The 18205-nt window shown below is 37.9% G+C and overlaps 1 protein-coding gene across 11 annotated transcripts in view; it reads left to right on the top strand.

The window, feature by feature from the left end:
* The window catches only part of LOC105474041 (ubiquitin specific peptidase 15), a 146379-nt gene that overhangs the window by 73828 nt on the left and 54346 nt on the right, over nucleotides 1-18205 (top strand). For 6 of the 11 annotated variants that reach the window (XR_011609076.1, XM_011728352.2, XM_071071521.1 and 3 more), the window contains one exon: nucleotides 15223-15309. The exons of 4 other annotated variants lie outside the window; for them this stretch is intronic. Coding sequence is in view for 6 of the 7 variants with exons in the window: in XM_011728352.2 (XP_011726654.1) it covers nucleotides 15223-15309 (87 nt within the window). In the remaining variant the exon portion in view is untranslated. Of the gene's footprint in view, nucleotides 1-527; nucleotides 9535-15222; nucleotides 15310-18205 lie in introns of those variants that run through there. One more of the 11 variants, XM_011728356.2, reaches the window with a different exon arrangement.

Here is an 18205-nt window from a genome sequence, read left to right as displayed (position 1 = left end):
AATGGAGAGTGTAATGTTGGTCTTGTTTTTGTTACTAAGATAATTTTTGTTTTATGATGTTAGATTGTATGAAGTTAGGTTGTTTTACAGTGTTGGGTTTGAAAATATAAAAATCTTTAAATAACTGTTTTGCTGTGTCAGCATTCAGACTTCTCTGTATTTTGGTTGCTTAACATGGTGTTAGATTTCCATGAGTGTTAAATGTTTAGTTGACTTACTAAAAGCAAGTTGTGTTTTTCTATTGAGGTAAGAGGCTCAACTTAGCCTTGAATTGCATGTTTTTAGTTGAAACATATTGGGCATAGGGAAATTCAGATACTACAAACATTCATTTGTCAGGAGTAAGGCTGAATTTTCTCTCTTCATGAAACCACTTCAGCTAGATGGAAGTCTTTCCTTTTTCTGTCTGAAGGCACGATATGTTATACCTAGCCCAAACTGGCCAAAATTAGTTTAATTTTAGGTAAGTGGTTTGATGTCTAGTTAATTTATGATATTCTTAGCATTTTTTTCTCTCCTTTTTCTAGAGAGCCACTAGAGCAGAGTTGCTAGTGAACAGTTTAATTTCCACATACGTCACAGAAAGAGAGCTAAAGGGCTCTGGTTATCATCCACAGACTGACCAGTCAACCCCTAAATAACCTGATACTAGCTCCACAAATGTTAGCTAGATTGGACCATGTGTAATCTGAGTCAGAAGTCGGAATCAGAAGAGATAAATGATGCGTTATCACTCATCAGGAATGTCTGTAACAGTATTGTAAAATTGTTATACTTTACCTTTACCTGTTGACCACATCCATCCTTATCTCTCTGATCACCTTGCTGTTTAAGGACAGTCCCTGTACTCTACCTATAGTATTTATCTCAATGCTTCCTGGTCCTTACTTTTTCTGTTATTATCTCCTTTCTCCTACATATTTAAATGCCTAGCATAGTGCCATACATATGGTAAACACCAGTTCATTATTTTTATTTTTTTCCTAATGTCATCTTCCCCCTCAGCCTATGAACATAAACACATCTTCATCTTTAAAAGCAAAAACCATATGCTTCCTCCATATACCATCTTTTAGCTTTTTTTCTTTGACAGCCACCTACATTTAAAAGTCTATACTTAATGTTGCTTGCCACCCATTCAGGATTTAACAAAGTTCTTATTTGTCTTTCCTTTTAACCTAGTTTATTTGACCTGTCTTTAGTATTTCTTTTTGATAACCATCTCCTAAAGAAATTCTCTGAATTTGAATACATAGTACAACCTTTTATTCCAAGGACTTTGCCTCTCTGACCAGTCCTTTGTCTAGCTCAGTTTCTCTTTAGGGTTACCACATTTGGTTTTGCAAATTGTGCACAGCTCTAGAGGGCATCATTCATATCATGTGTAGTCTGTGTGACAGGCCCTCCCTGGCACGGTGCAGTGCAGCTTCACTAACTGTTTGCAGCAGCCCTGCTCAGACCTTAAATGCATTGACATTCCCTAAATTTCTGTCGGAAGACCTCTTTTATCATACCGTAGTAGGTGTTCAAAATTAGGTGATTCTGTGCTAATCCTCTCCCCCAGCTCAAATTGTCACAAAATATGCCATTCTCTATTTCTAGACTAGACCACTTTTCTGTATTCCAGATTTTTCATAAATTTCATGTAGGACTCACCACCTCAGATTAAACCAAATCTTTTTACCCCTCTTTCTCCCATCCCCTCAACCTAAACTGGATCCATTTCCTGTATTGCCTATTTCAAGTACCATCTAAGAGCCATCCTGAGTTCCTCCTCCAGCCTTTCTTCTCTCGTCTAGTTAGTCAGCAAGTCTTGCAGATTCTACCTCCCCACCTGAAGTTTTCAAACATTTTGATCTTGGTACTCCTTTTACATTCTTGAAAATTATTAAAGACCCAAAGAACTTCTGTTATATGGGTTATATCTATTAATGTTTGTCATATTCGAAATAGAAATAAGATTTTAAGGTATTTTAAAGTAATAGTACAAAACCGTTGTATTTTGACATGAATAACATTTTATGAAAATAACTATATTCCAAAATAATAAAATTACCAAAAAGCGTTGCATTGTTTATTTTTGCAAATTTCTTTACTGTCTGACTAAATAGAGGACAGCTAAATTCTTGTATATTTTTCTGCATTTAATTTATTGTAATACAATGTTTGGGTTGAAGTACATGAAGCAAATTCAGCCTCACACAGATACATAGTTGAAAAGGAGTATTTTCAGATCATTAATACCACATCAAAACTTGACCAGTGGTTGTTTAAGTCTTAAAGTTTAATGATAGAATCTGAAACCATATCAATGAACCTTTTATAATATTAAAATCTTTCAAATGTAAATTTCATACATTTTGGTCATTTGAAAAATATTGATTCACTGAGTTATGCAGATCTTCCAAATGTTGACACATTTTATTCTACAGTTTTTTTCAAATCACATTTTTTTAAAACATCACCTGTCTTATGAGAAAAACCTAAGTATTGGGAAGCTGTCAACTTCGTGGTGTCAGAGTCAAGTTTTCCAAGATTCTCATTCTTGCTCGAAAGCCCGTATTTTATCATTGGCAGCAAATACATTGTTTTCCTTAAAGACACAGCCTTCCTTCATTCATTTTTGAGAAAACCTCTGCTTGATAGCCGTATTAGTCCATTTTCATGCCGCTGATAAAGACATATAGGAGACTGGGCAATTTACAAAAGGAAGAAGTTTATTGGATTTACAGTTCCACATGACTAGCGAGGCCTCACAATCATGGTGGAAGGCAAGGAGGAGCAAGTCATGTCTCAGAGAGAACTCGTGCAGAGAAACTCCTGGTTTGTGTGTGTGTGTGTGTCTTTTTTTTATTTTATTTTAAGTTCTGGGATACATGTACAGAATGTGCAGGTTTGTTACATGGCTATGCATGTGCCATAATAGTTTGCCACACCTATCAACCCGTCATCTAGGTTTTAAGCCCCACATGCATGAAGAGTTTGTCCTAATGCTCTCCCTCCCCTTTCCCCCCACCCGCCGACAGGCCCCGGTGTGTTGTTCCCCTCCCTTTGTCTATGTGTTCTCATTGTTCAGCTCCCACTTACGAGTGAGAATATGTGGTGTTTGATTTTCTGTTCCTGTGTTTGCTGAGAATGATGGCTTCCAGCTTCATCCATGTCCCTGCAAAGGATGTGAATTTATTCTTTTTTATGGCTGCATAGTATTCCATGGTGTATATGTGCCACATTTTGTTTATCCAGTCTATCATTGATGGACATTTGGGTTGGTTCCAAGTCTTTGCTATTGTAAATAGTACTGCAATAAACACATGTGCATGGTCTTTATAGTAGAATGGTTTATAATCCTTTACCTAGTAATGGGATTACTGGGTCAAATGGTATTTCTGGTTCTAGATCCTTGAAGAATCGCCACACTGTCTTCCGCAGTGGTCGAACTAATTTATGCTCCCACCAGTAGTGTAAAAGCATTCCCGTTTCTCCACATCTTCTCCAGCATCTGTTGTTTTCTTTTTAATAATCGCCATTCTGACTGGCGTGAGATGGTATCTCATTGTGGTGGGATTTGCATTTCTCTAATGACCAGTGATAAAGAGCTTTTTTTCACATGTTTGTTGGCTGCATAAATGTCTTCTTTTGAGAAGTGTCTGTTCATATCCTTCGCCCACTTTTTGATGGGGTTGTTTGTTTTTTTTCTTGTAAATTTGTTTAAGTTCCTTGTAGATTCTGGATAATAGCCCTTTGTCAGATGGATAGATTGCAAAAATTTTCTCCCATTCTGAAGGTTGCCTGTTCACTCTGATGATAATTTCTTTTCCTTTGCAGAAGCTCTTTAGTTTGATTAGCTCCCATTTGTCAGTTTTGGCTTTTGTTGCGATTGCTTTTGGTGTTTTAGTCATGAAGTCATTTCCCATGACTGTGTCCTGAATGGTATTGCCTAGATTTTCTTCTAGAGTTTTTATGGTTTTGAGTTTTACATTTAAGCCTTTAATCTATCTTGAGTTAATTTTTTATAAGGTATAAGGAAGGGGTCCAGTTTCTGTTTTCTTCATATGGCTAGCCGTTTTTCCCAGCACTGTTTATTAAACAGGGAATCATTTCCCCATTGCTTGTGTTTGTCAGGTTTGTGAAAGATCACATGATCTTTTATTGATTTGCATATGTTGAAACAGCTTTGCATCCCAGGATGTGTGGAGTTATTTCTGGGGCCTCTGTTGCATCGGTCTACATATCTTTTTTGGTACCAGTACCATGCTGTTTTGGTTACTGTAGCCTTGTAGTATAGTTTGAAGTCAGGTAGCATGATGCCTCCAGCTTTCTTCTTTTGCTTAGGATTTTCTAGGCTATACTGGCCCTTTTTTGGTTCCATATGAAATTTAAAGTAGTTTTTTCTAATTCTGTAAAGAATGTCAATGGTAGCTCGATGGGAATAGCATTGAATCTATAAATTACTTTGGGCAGTGTGGCCATTTTCACAGTATTGATTCTTCCTGTCCATGAGCATGGAATGTTTTTCCATTTGTTTGTGTCCTATCTTATTTCCTTGAGCAGTGGTTTGTAGTTCTCCGTGAAGAAGTCATTCACGTCCCTTGTAGATTGTATTCCTAGGTATTTTTTTCTCTTTGTAGCAGTTGTGAATGGGAGTTCACTCATGATTTGACTCTCTGCTTGTCTATTTTTGGTGTATAAGAATCCTTGCACGTTGATTTTCTATCCTGAGACTTTGCTGAAGTTATCAGCTTAAGGAGGTTTGGGGCTTAGACGATGGGCTTTTCTAAATATACAATCATGTCATCTGCAAACAGAGACCATTTGACTTCCTCTCTTCCTATTTTAATACTCTTTATTTCTTTCTTTTGCCTGGTTGCCCTGGCCAGAACTTCCAATACTTCGTTGAATAGGAGTGGTGAGAGAAGGCATCTTTGTCTTGTGCCGGTTTTCAAAGGAAATGCTTCCAGCTTTTGCCCATTCAATATGATATTGGCTGTGGGTCTGTCATAAATAGCTGTTATTATTTTGAGAGATGTTTCATCAATAACTAGTTTATTGAGAGTTTTTAACATGAATGGATGTTGAATTTTATTGAAGGCCTTTTCTGCATCTATTGAGATATTCGTGTGGTTTTTGTCATTGGTTCTGTTTATGTGATTGATTACTTTTATTGATTTGCATATGTTGAACCAGCTTTTCTTCCCTGGGATGAAGCCCACTTGATCATGGTGGATAAGCTTTTTGATGTGCTGCTGGATTCGGTTGACCAATATTTTATTAAGGATTTTTACATCAATGTTCATCAGGGATATTGGCCTGAAATTTTCTTTTTTTGTTGTATCTCTGCCAGGTTTTGGTATCAGGATGATGCTGGCCCCATAAAATGAGTTAGAGAGGAGTCCCTCTTTTTCAATTGTTTGGAATATTTTCGGAAGGAATGGTACCAGCTCCTCTTTGTACCTCTGGTAGAATTCGGCTGTGAATCCGTCTGGTCCTGGGCCTTTTGTGGTTGGTGGGCTATTAATTACTGCCTCAATTTCAGAACTTGTTATTGGTCTATTCAGGGATTTGACTTCTTCCTGGTTTAGTCTTGGGAGGGTGTATGTGTCCAAGAATTTATCCGTTTCTTCTAGATTTTCTAGTTTATTTGCATAGAGGTGTTTATAGTACTTTCTGATGGTAGTTTTTTATTTCTGTGGGATCAGTGGTGATATCCCCTTTATCATTTTTGTTGCGTCTATTTGATTCTTCTCTCTTTTCTTCATTAGTCTAGCTAGCAGTCTGTCTATTTTGTTATTTTTTCCCAAAAACCCAGCTCCTGGATTCATTTATTTTTATTTTTATTTTTTGAAGGGTTCTTCCTGTCTCTATCTCTTTCAGTTCTGCTCTGATCTTAGTTATTTCTTGTCTTCTGCTAGCTTTTGAATTTGTTTACTCTTCCTTCTTTAGTTCTTTTAATTGTGATATTTGGGTTTCAATTTCAGATCTTTCCAGCTTTCAGATATGGGCATTTAGTACTATAAATTTCCCCCTATACACTGCTTTAACCATGTCCCAAAGATTCTGATACATTGTCTCTTTGTTCTCATTGGTTTCAAAGAACTTCTTTATCTCTGCCTTCATTTCGTTATTTACCCAGGAGTCCTTCAGGAGCAGGGTCTTCAATTTCCATGTAGTTGTGCCGTTTTGGGTGAGTTTCTTAATCCTGAGTTCTTATTTGATTGCACTGTGGTCTGAGAGACTGTTAGGATTTCTATTCTTTTGCATTTGCTGAGGAGTGTTTTACTTCCATTTATGTGGTCGATTTTAGAATAAGTGCCATGCGGTACTGAGAAGAATGTATATTCTGTTGATTTGTGGTGAAGAGTTTGTGGATGTCTGTGAGGTCCACTTGATCCAGAGCTGAGTTCAAGTCCTGAATAGCCTTGTTAATTGTCTATCTCATTGATCTGTCTAGTATTGACAGTAAGGTGTTAAAGACTCCCACTATTACTGCATGGGAGTCTGAGTCTCTTTCTAGATCTCTAAGAACTTGTTTTATGAATCTGGGTGCTCCTATATTGGGTCCACATGTATTTAGGATAGTTAGCTCTTCTTGTGGCATTGATCCCTTTACCATTATGTAATGCCCTTCTTTGTCTTTTTTTATCTTTGTTGGTTTTATGTGTGTTTTATCAGAGACTAGTATTTCAACTCCTGCTTTTTTTTTTTTTTTTTTTTTTTTTTTTTTCTGCTTTCCATTTGCTTGGTAAATACTCCTCCAACCCTTTATTTTGAGCCTGTGTGTGTCTTTGCATGTGAGATGGGTCTCCTGAATATAGCACACCAATGGGTCTTGACTCTTCATCCAATTTGCCAGTCTGTGTCTTTTAATTGGGGCATTTAGCCCATTTATATTTAAGGCTAAATATTGTTATGTGTGAATTTGATCTGGTCATCATAATGCTAGCTGGTTATTTTGCACATTAGTTGATGCAGTTTCTTCACAGTGTCATTGGTCATTATATTTTGGTGTGTTTTTGCAGTAGCTGGTACCAGTTTTTCCCTTCTACATTTAGTACTTCCTTCAGGAGTTCTTGTAAAGGCTGCCTGGTGGTGACAAAATCCCTCCGCATTTGCTTGTTTGGAAAGGATTTTATTTCTCCTTTGCTTATGAAGCTTTGTTTGCCTGGATATGAAATTCTGGGTTGAAAATTCCTTTCTTTAAGAATGTTGAATATTGGCCCCTACTCTCTTCTGGCTTGTAGGGTTTCTGCAGAGTCTGCTGTTAGTCTGATGGGCTTCCCTTTGTAGGTGACCTGACCTTTCTTTCTGGCTGCCCTTAACATTTTTTCCTTCATTTCAACCTTGGAGAATCTGAAGATTTTGTGTCTTGGGGCTGATCTTCTCATGAAGTATCTTAGTGGTGGTCTCTGTATCTCCTGATTTGGAATGTTGGCCTGTCTTACTAGGTTGGGGAAGTTCTCCCGAGAGTTCACTTCTCTCTGAATGTGTTTTCCGACTCGGTTCCATTCTCCCCATCACTTTCGGGTACACTAATCAATTATAGGTTTGGTCTTTTCACATAGTCCCATATTTCTTGGAGGCTTTGTTCATTCCTTTTCATTCTTTTTTCTCTAATCTTGTCTTCGTGCCTAATTTCAGCAAGGTGATCTTCAATCTGTGATATCCTTTCTTCTGCTTGATCGATTCAGCTGTTGATACTTGTGTATGCTTCACTAATTTCTCATGCTGTGTTTTTCAGTTCCATCCGGCCATTTATGTTCCTCGCTAAACTGGTTATTGTAGTTAGCAGTTCCTGTAACCTTTTATCAAGGTTCTTAGCTTCCTTGCACTGGGTTAGAACGTGCTGCTTTAGCTCAGAGGAGTTTATTACACACCTTCTGAAACCTACTTCTATTAATTCATCAGTGTCAGTCTTCATCCAGTTTTGTGCCCTTGCTGGAGAGAAGTTGCGATCATTTGGAGAAGAAGCAGCTTTCTGGTTTTTGGGATTTTCAGCGTTTTTGCACTAGTTTGTCCTCATCTTCGTGGATTTGTCTACCTTTGGTCTTTGAACCTGATGACCTTTGGATGGGGTCTTTGTTGGGGGATCTTTCTGTTAATGTTGTTGTTGCTTTCTGTTTGTTTGTTTTTCTTCTGTCAGGCCCCTTTTCTGCAGGTCTGCTGCAGTTTGCTGGAGGTCCACTCCAGACCCTGTTCGCCTGGGTATCACCAGTGGAGGCTGCAGAACAGCATAGATTGCTGCCTACTCCTTCCTCTGGAAGCTTCGTCCCAGAGGGGCACCGGCCTGATGCCAGCCGGAGCTCTCCTGTATGAGGTGTCTGTCGACCCCTGTTGGGAGGTCTCTCCCAGGCAGGAGGCACGGGGTCAGGGACCCACTTGAGGAGGCAGCCTGTCCCTTAGCAGAGCTGGTGCACTGTGCTGGGAGAATCCCCCTTGTCAGGATCAGCTGCTCTCTTCAGAGCCTGCAGCCAGGAAAGATTAAGTCCACTGAAGCTACACCCACAGCCATCCCTCCCCCAGTTTCTCTGTCCCAGGGAGATGAGAGTTTTATCTGTAAACCCCTGGCTGGGGCTGCTGCATTTCCTTCAGATGTGCCCTGCCCAGTGAGGAGGAATGTAGAGAAGCAGTCTGGCCACAGCCACTTTGCCACACTGTGGTGAATCCTGCCCAGTCAAAACCTCCCAGTCTCCTTAGCACTGCGAGGGGAAACCACCTACTAAAGCCTCAGTAATGGCGGATGCCCCTCCCCCAAACAAGCTCGATCGTCTCAAGTCAATTCCAGACTGTTGTGCTGGCAGTGAGAATTTCAAGCCAGTGGTTCTTAGCTTTCTGGGCTCGGTGAGTGGGACCCACTGAGCGAGCCCACTTGGCTCCCTGGCTTCAGCCCCCTTTCCAGGGGAGTGAATGGTTCTGTCTCGCTGGCATTCCAGGTACCACTGTGGTTATGAAAAAAAACTCCTACAGCTAGCTCATTGCATTCCCGAACAGCCACTCAGTTTTATGCTTGAAACCTAGGGCCCTGGTGGTGTAGGCACACAAGTCCTGATCTGCAGATTGCAAAAACCATGGGAAAGCATAGTACTTGGGCCAGGTAGCACAGTCCCTCATGGCTTCCCTTGGCTGGAGGAGGGAAGCACCCCAGCTCCTTGCACTTTCCAGATGAAGCAACGCCCCACCCTGCTTCTGCTCACTCTCTGCAGGTTGTACCCACTACCTAACCAGTTCCAATGAGATGGATACCTCAGTTGGAAATGCAGAAATCACCTGCCTTCTCCATTGATCGCCCTGAGAACCTCAGACCAGAGCTGTTTCTATTCGGCCATCTTGGCCCCTCCCTGAAACCCATGTTTAAAACCATCAGATCTCATGAGACCCATTCACTATCACGAGAACAGCATGGAAAAGACCCCCCCCATGATTCAGTCATCTCCCACCAGGCCTATCTTACAACACATGGGAATTACAGGAGCTACAAGATGAGATTTGGGTGGGGACATAGAGCCAAACCGTATCATTCTGCCCCTGGCGTCTCCCAAATCATATCTCACATCCCAAATCAAAACCTCACATTTCAAAACCAGTCATGCCTTCCCAACAGTCCCCCAAAGTCTCAACTCATTTCAGCATGAATTCAGAAATACACAGTCCAGTGTCTCATTCAGGACAAGGCAAGTCCCTTCCACCTATGAGCCTGTAAAATCGAAAACAAGTTAGTTACTTCCTAGATACGAGGAGGATACAGGCATTGGGTCAACACAGCCATTCCAAATGGGAGAAATTGGCCAAAACAAAGGGGCTGTAGGCCCAATGCAAGTCCGAAATCCAGCAGGGCAGTCAAATCTTAGAGCTCCAAAATGATCTCCTTTGACTCCATGTCTCGCATCCGAGTCACACTGGTGCAAGAGGTGGGCTCCCACAGCCTTCTGCAGCTCTTTCCCTGTGGCTTTGCAGGTTATAACCCCACTGCTGGCTGTTTTCACGGGCTGGCGTTGTCTGCAGCTTTTCCAGGTGCACAGTGCAAGCTCTCAGTAGATCTATACTATTCTGGGGTCTGGAGGACAGTGGCCCTCTTCTCACAGCTCCAGTAGGTGGTGCCCTAGTAGGGAATCTGTGTGGGAGCTCCAAACCCATATTTCCCTTCCTCACTGCCCTAGCAGAGATTATCCATGAGGACCCCGCCCCTACAGCAAACTTCTGCCTGGGCATCCAGGCGTTTCCATACCTCCTCCGAAATCAAGGCGGAGGTTCCCAAACCTCAGTTATTGACTTCTGTGAACCCACAGGCCCAGCACCACATGGAAGCTGCCAAGGCTTGGGGCTTCCACACTCTGAAGCAACAGCCTGAGCTGTACCTTGGCCCCTTTTAGCCATGGCCGGAGCAGCTGGAACACAGGGTACCAAGTCCCTAGGCTGCACAGAGCAGGGTGCCTCTGGGCCTAGCCCATAAAACCATCTTTCCTTTTAGGCCTCCAAGCCTGTGATGGGAGGGGCTGCCGTGAAGACCTCTGACATGCCCTGGAGACATTTCCCCCCCCCCCCCCCCCGTTGTCTTGGGGATTAACATTTGGCTGCTGGGTACTTTTGCCAGCTTGAATTTCTCCTCAGAAAATGGGATTTTCATTTCTATTGTATTGTCAGGCTGCAAATTCTCCAACCTTTTATGCCCTGTTTCCATTTTAAAACTGAATGCCTTTAACAGCACCCAAGTCACCTCCTGAATGATTTGCTGCGTAGATTTCTTCTGCCAAATTCCCTAAATCATCTCTCCTAAGTTCAAAATTCCACAAATCTCTAGGGCCAGGGCAAACTGCCACCAGTCTCTCTGCTAAAACATAACAAGCGTCACCTTGCTCCAGTTCACAACAAGTTCCTCATTTCCATCTAAGACTACCTCAGCCTGGACTTTATTGTCTATAACACTAAGCATTTTGGTCAAAGCCATTCAACAAGTCTCTAGAAAGTTTTAAACCTTCACACATCTTCCTATCTCCTGAGTCCTCCCAAGTCTCCAGGAAGTTCCAAACTTTCCCACATTTTCCTGTCTTCTTCTGAGTCCTCCAAACTGTTCTAACGTCTGCCTATTACTCAGTTCCAAAGTTGCTTACACATTTTCTGGGAACTTTGGTACCCAGTTCCAAAGTTGCTTACACGTGGCTGTATTGACCCAATGCCTGTATCCTCTTTGTATCTAGGAAGTAACTAACTTGTTTTTGATTTTACAGGCTCATAGGTGGAAGGGATTTGCCTTAGAAAACATTTTTTTCTAAGGTTTTATAATGTATAAAACTTTCAACAACGCCGCACGCTACCGGTACCAATTTACTCTTTTAGTCTGTTTTCACGCTGTTGATAAAGACATACCTGAGACTGGACAATTTACAAAAGAAAGAGGTTCATTGGACTTACAGTTCCACATGTCTGGGGTGGGGGAGCCTCACAATCATGGCAGAAGGCAAGGAGGAGCAAGTCATGTCTTACATGGATGGTGGCAGGCAAAGAGAGCTTGTGCAGAGAAACTCCCATTTTTAAGAACATCAAATCTCGTGAGACTCATTCACTATCACAAGAACAGCATGGAAAAGACCCACCCCCTCCCATGATTCAGTCATTTCCTACTAGGCCCTTCCCACAACACCTGGGGATTATGAAAGCTACAAGATGAGATTTGGGTGGGGACACAGAACCAAGCCATATCAATAGCCAAGTCCAAATAACCACACACAGTCGTTTCCTAATGTAGAATAAAAAAAGAGTGGTGTCCTGAAAACAATGACTGGTTCCACTTGTGGTTCATGCAGTTCAAATAACTACACAAGCTTTTCCTCAGAATGACGGCCATGATACTTCAGTTTGTAGCAGATACGCTTTATGCAAACTTCCCAGTTTGTCAGATAATATCAAAAAGAAGTGTAAGTAAGGGTTAAGATTTAATAAAATCAGTAATTTTTTTTTCAATGTGGATATTCTCAAGTGAAACTTTTTTACTGTGATGTGGTGAAATATAGATTAGTGCCACTCCTTTGATTCATGCTAAGGTTTCAGCAGTTTTATCCACCATTGCTTTTGCACTAGCAGTGCCAATATCCACTCAGTGAAAGAGGTCGAATAACATTTAAACGACACTTTGATATTTATTATGAAAATAGTTTTGACCTCACCAATGGACACCTTAAAAAGGGTCTTGACAACCCCCAGGATCCATGGACTATACTTCAAGAACTGCTTCCTAAACATCCAAGATACGCTGCCCTTGCCCACTCTACTTTCTTAACTCCACCCCTTATTAATTCTTACCTTTGTTTTTATTTTTTTTTTTTATTTTTTTATTTTTTTTGAGACGGAGTCTTGCTCTGTTGCCCAGGCTGGACTGCAGTGGCCGGATCTCAGCTCACTGCAAGCTCCGCCTCCCGGGTTCACGCCATTCTCCTGCCTCAGCCTCCCGAGCAGCTGGGACTACAGGCGCCCGCCACCTCGCCCGGCTAGATTTTTGTATTTTTTAGTAGAGACGGGGTCTCACCGTGTTAGCCAGGATGGTCTCGATCTCCTGACCTCGTGATCCGCCCATCTCAGCCTCCCAAAGTGCTGGGATTACAGGCTTGAGCCACCGCGCCCGGCCTTACCTTTGTTTTTATAGTTCCTTAACTGGTCTCCCAATCTTCAGTCTTTTTCTCTTCCTTAAAAGTTCCTAGATTACAAATCTGATTTTGTTGATACCCTATTAAAGTCTTTCCACATGCTCCAGCACAATTGGATAAAATCCAGATTTCTTCATAGAACATAAAAGACCTTTTATTGTCATACCTACCTTAGTAACCTCTGTTCCTGTCAGTACTTCCTAGTCTTTAAGCCAAGCTGAATTTACTGGTAATTCCCTGAACACATTCATAGTTTCTACATGATTTCTACATGCTGTTCTTCCTACCTGTAATACTCTTTTACTTCCCACCTATCCCTCTAATTGTACGTCATTTTTAAATCACCTCATGTCACTACCCACAAAATTCTACATTAGAATTTGTTGTCGTACTTATATTGTATTATTGTATTATAGTCATTTTGCTTATATGTCATTTTTTCCTGTTAGATCGTGAGCTGTTTGAGGTCAGGAACTGTGTCTTTCTTTGTATTCCCAGTACTTATCAAGGATGAGGCATACAGTAATCATTTAGTAAATGTTTGAGTGTTTGAATGAACTCCATAAAAACTGAAAATACAAATTAATTCCATGGTATTTCATTTTCTTTTCCTTCTAATATAGTTCTTAGAGTTGCTAATGAATAATAAAAAAGGCCATAGATGAAAAGAAAAAGAAAAAAGTGTATATATGTGTGTGTGTGTGTGTGTGTGTGTATATATACATGAAGTGTATACAGTGTGTATATATATTATATATAACATATATATGTCTCAGCCACTTTATTGGATGAAGCAATGGATCTTTATTTCCATAATTTTTACTATAAGATTCAGGGTAACTTTTGATTTACATGTTTTTGAAAAGTTGTAATGAATTATATTTTTAAAAATTAACCTCCTTAATTTATTATAACTCAGTCTCTAATCAATTTAGACCTTTTTTTCCTAATTTAGAATTCTTAATGTGGAGGCAGAAATGCCAGGATATTTCAGTTTTTTATTAATATTTTAAAACTACTATCTGGGAATATTAGGATCATTAAAATTATTTTTTAAATGTGTTCTATACATTGTTTTATAATAAAACTTGGTTGATTGTATTTTGTTTTTGAGTTTAGTACAGTAAAATAAAATCTTGTTAAAGGGACTTCCATCAGAAGGGTACCTAACTAGAAATCCCACGTAACAGGATCCAGTAATATATAACATTTATCAGCTAAAAGAACCTCGTTCAAAAGAAAACATGTTTTTCTAAGATTTTATAATGTATAAAACTTAAAAAGTTCAAGTAGGCCTGGTGCAGCCTATAATCACACCTGTAGTCCCAGTGCTTTGGGAGGCTGAGGCAGGAGGATCACTTGAGGCCAGGAGTTTGAGACTAGCCTGGGCAACATGGTGAAATCTCTGTCTTGGCAAAAAAAAATTGTTTTTAAATTAGCTGGGTATGTGGCACACGCCTATAGTTCCAGTTTCTCAGTAGGCTGAGATGGAGAAGCTCTTGAGCCTGGGAGGTCAAGGCTATGTGAGCTGTGATTGTGTCACTGCACCCCAGGCTGGGCAACAGAGCAAAACCCTGTCTCTAAAAAAAATAATAAAAGTGAAATTGAAAATGTAAATTTTTTATATCTAAAAAATTTTATTGCCCACCATTTGTTCTGCATAATGCATTGTAAATATATTTATTTAGATAAATCCAAATCACTTAAAAGCAAATTTTCTAGATTATGCTTTTCTGCTTATTGACCATTTCATTGTTCATTAGCATAATATTTAAAAGTGAATCCTTTGGGGCCTCACTAATTTCGAATTTACAATGACTGAGTCACTGGACTGAAACCTAGCTTTTTATAGCCTCTTGCCTAGCTGTTGCCTAGTAAATTAAAATAATATGTTTACAAAATTACAAGAGAAAGTAAAACTTTTAGTGACCTTTAAGTACTTAGATTATTGGCGTATTATAGATTTGTTGATTATAAGTCATGCCTTTAATGGTTTAAGTTGATTAAAAACCAATAGTAATTGCAGTTTCTTCAAAAAGGTTCTGAATTAATAAGGTATGTATACTATAGTCAGATTTATGCCTTTTCCCTTTGGCCAAATATAGCATATTGGGATTATGCTTGGAATTATTTTATCTATTTTGTCCCCATTGCCTTAATTTTTAAAAATTGGTAATGTTCTCTGATCTCTGTGTCAATGTTGTGCATAATTAGAATGCCATGGTGTACCAGTGAGAAACAGTAGAATAGTTTAATTCCATTGACTAATGGAAATTGATCGTAAAATGTCAAAAATGGTTACCTAAACTCAGAAATGGGTATATGTAGTTAGTAGATTTATAGGAATAATAGCAAGTTGCATATTTAATTTGATAAATTTTATTTGAAAATAGTTCCCTTTTGTACTTTTATGTTTTTATAAGGAAAAATACATTCAAAATTGAAAACCAAAGGATAATAGTGATTTTGCTCATAAATCTACTTTTCAGCATTCATTTACTACAAACATTGTCATCTGTTAGTTCTTTTATTTCATAATTTAAAAATTCTTCATTTTTTTATCTAATTTAACATTTTCATATTTTTAAAGGTCCCCAGGTGCATCCAATTTTTCAACTTTACCAAAGATCTCTCCTTCATCTCTATCAAATAATTATAACAACATGAACAACAGAAAGTAAGCACTGAATCTTAAAAACTCTTTGTTTAATTGATCACCCTATTATGGTTGCAAAAATCTTTTGTATCTAAATTTTAGGATAAAAGTCTTAATGCATTAAAATTGATTTTCTTTTAAATTACTGGTTAGTTCTTCCAGGAGTAACTTAACAAAAAAGAAAGCAATTAAATTACTTCTTGATTTAATACATACATTGAAAGAAGTAAAACACTTAAAGAATTTTATATACTAAATACTAATCATTAAAATATATTTAGAAGTTTGTTAGAACACAATTTTTTAGGAAGAATTTAAATTCAGATGTCATTTTAGAACTAGATATGTAATCACATATAGTAAAGTATTTTTAAAAAGTATATATCAGTGATTCTCAAGTGGAAAGCACATATAAATTTTTGTTTATGAAAAAGGCAATCGCTTTTTCTTGAGAAGTTCAGAAAAACAATTACCTTACCCCTTGCCAAATAAAATTTAGAATCATGGAATTTATAAAAATTTTGAAGTGTGTGTTATATTGCTATAAGAAAAACGATTGAAAGTCAAGGTTACATGGGCTTCACTCTGAGTGTATTATCTTGTATTGACTCTGAGTGTATTACCTGGAACATTGATTTTTTTTTGTTGAAAAAGGTTGAAAGAAAACCTTTATTATTTGTAATTAGCCCAAATTATGGGAATAATATTGATCTAGAGATGATTATCCTCCTTTTATTTATTTATTTTGGTATGTATAGTGCTGTTTATGGATTAGAGTGAAAGTATTTAGATATTTGCACTAAAATATTAGTATTAGATATCTAATACTTAATTATATGTTAGTATATACTTATACTAATTGTAAAGTATTAGTATTTAGATATTTTTGCAGTTTCTAAATGGCATCTGATTATCTCAATGAGTAAATTCTAAAAGACTAAAGCTATTTGTGAAATAATCTTTAAAAGTAAGACACCAATAATTACATTTATATGTTTAATTAATTTTCCCTCAAAATTTATCTTTTGGGGGAGGATGACAAAAATGATTCTAATGTACATCTGGATTATAAGTAGATGACAGAGCTAAAATAATTTTGGAAAAGAATAATAAGGATTAGTCTTAAACTAAATATCACAATGTATTACAAAGATAACAAAAATTCAAACAACATAGTACTGACCCAAAAATACACCTCCATATCAATGGAATCTAGCTCAGAAACAAATCTTTCTATAAAAAGAATTTAATGTGATCAGGAGACATTGTAGAGTAATAGGAATGGGCAGATTATCCAGGAAATATTGTTGAGAAAATTGGCTCATGTCTGAGAATTTCTCTCTGAAATTTTAAATCCAAGCATATTAAAAAAGGACAAATAAATGGAAAAAAGTACTTGTTACAAATGATAAAGGATTTATATTCTAAATATATCAAGCTCATAAAAATTAGAAATTTTCTAAGAGTCTTAGAAACATTGGGCAGTAAAAGTAAAGGAATTAAATAAGGAATAAACTTTTTTTTTTGAGGTAGGGTCTCACTCTGTCACCCAGGTTAAAGTGCAGTGTCACAATCACAGCTCCCTGCACCCTTGACCTCCCAGGCTCAAGTGATCCTCCCACCTTAGCCTCTTGAGTAGCTTGGATTATGGCACACGCCACTACTCCCCACTAATTTTTTTATTTTTATTTTCATAGAGACAGTTCCACTATGTTGCTCATGCTGGTTTCGAACTGCTGGGCTCAAGAAATCCTCCTGCCTCAGCCTCCCAAGTGCTGAGATTGCAGGCATGAGCCACCTCACCCAGCTGGGATAAATATTTTAAATTTTCACATTCACTACTGATTAGAGATTAAAACCATGAAAAACCCCATTTGCTTTCCCTTACCTCAGTCACATTGGGAAAAATTAAACAATAACATATATTTTTATAATGATTGAGTGCTTGGAGTATTAGAATAATTTTTTCTAGCAAAATAGTTTACCAGTATGAATCAATAACATTTAAAACGTTCACATTCTTATTTCAGTAATTCATAAAAAGATATGTGCACTGTATGTAATAATATTACATCATAGTGTAATACTAAAATACTGAAGACACTGAATATTCAAAATTACACTGCAGTGTCTTCTCTTCTATTTAAAAATGTATGTGCACAAGCCAAAAAAAAAGAGTGAAAATAACCCCTCGTAATTTGGTTTGTATTACATAAATGAGAGCTTTAAGTAAACTTCATGCTAGATAAAATATTACTTATGATTTACTCATTGCAGATAGCTCTCATATTTACTATAAAAGAATTTATTTACAGGTATTTACAGTCATTCTTTGGACATATTTTTAACATTGTATATAGACTGTATTGAATGTAAACTGTATTTTGACCAGTATTACCATATTGGTATGTGTGGTCTGGTATGTTTCTGGTTTTGTTCTGTTTGCATCCTTAGTAAGTACTTGACAGTATAAGCTAATCTAAAAACCTCTGACTGCAGAAACTATTGAGAGAAATTAGAGTCTTAAGTTTCAATGATTCTATCATATGACTACATTATATTTTTAGCTATTTATATTTTTTTAATTCAAACACTGAAATAGCCTTGTCATATTATGGAATTTTAATAGCAAATGGTCACTGAGGTACCATGAAGCTGTGACCATTTTGAGCTTGAAAGTACATTTTTATGTATGGATTTTCTTTCTTAGTAAGGAACAGAACTTAAGCATTTGTAAAATGGAAAGTTTTGTTTTTTAACCTTAAAAAACTTGAATTCCATATTTAAACAACTGTTTTACATACAATTTACTTCTTGAATTTCCATTCAGCTTCTGGAAAGACTTCAGATAGAAATAGCATAGTTTCTTTAAAAGTAGGTGAAATAGTAATGACCTTTTTGCATTATGTTTTTGAAA

This window comes from Macaca nemestrina, chromosome 10, assembly GCF_043159975.1.
Source record: "Macaca nemestrina isolate mMacNem1 chromosome 10, mMacNem.hap1, whole genome shotgun sequence".
Lineage (NCBI taxonomy): Eukaryota > Metazoa > Chordata > Mammalia > Primates > Cercopithecidae > Macaca > Macaca nemestrina.
This window is presented reverse-complemented; position numbering and strand designations above follow the sequence as displayed.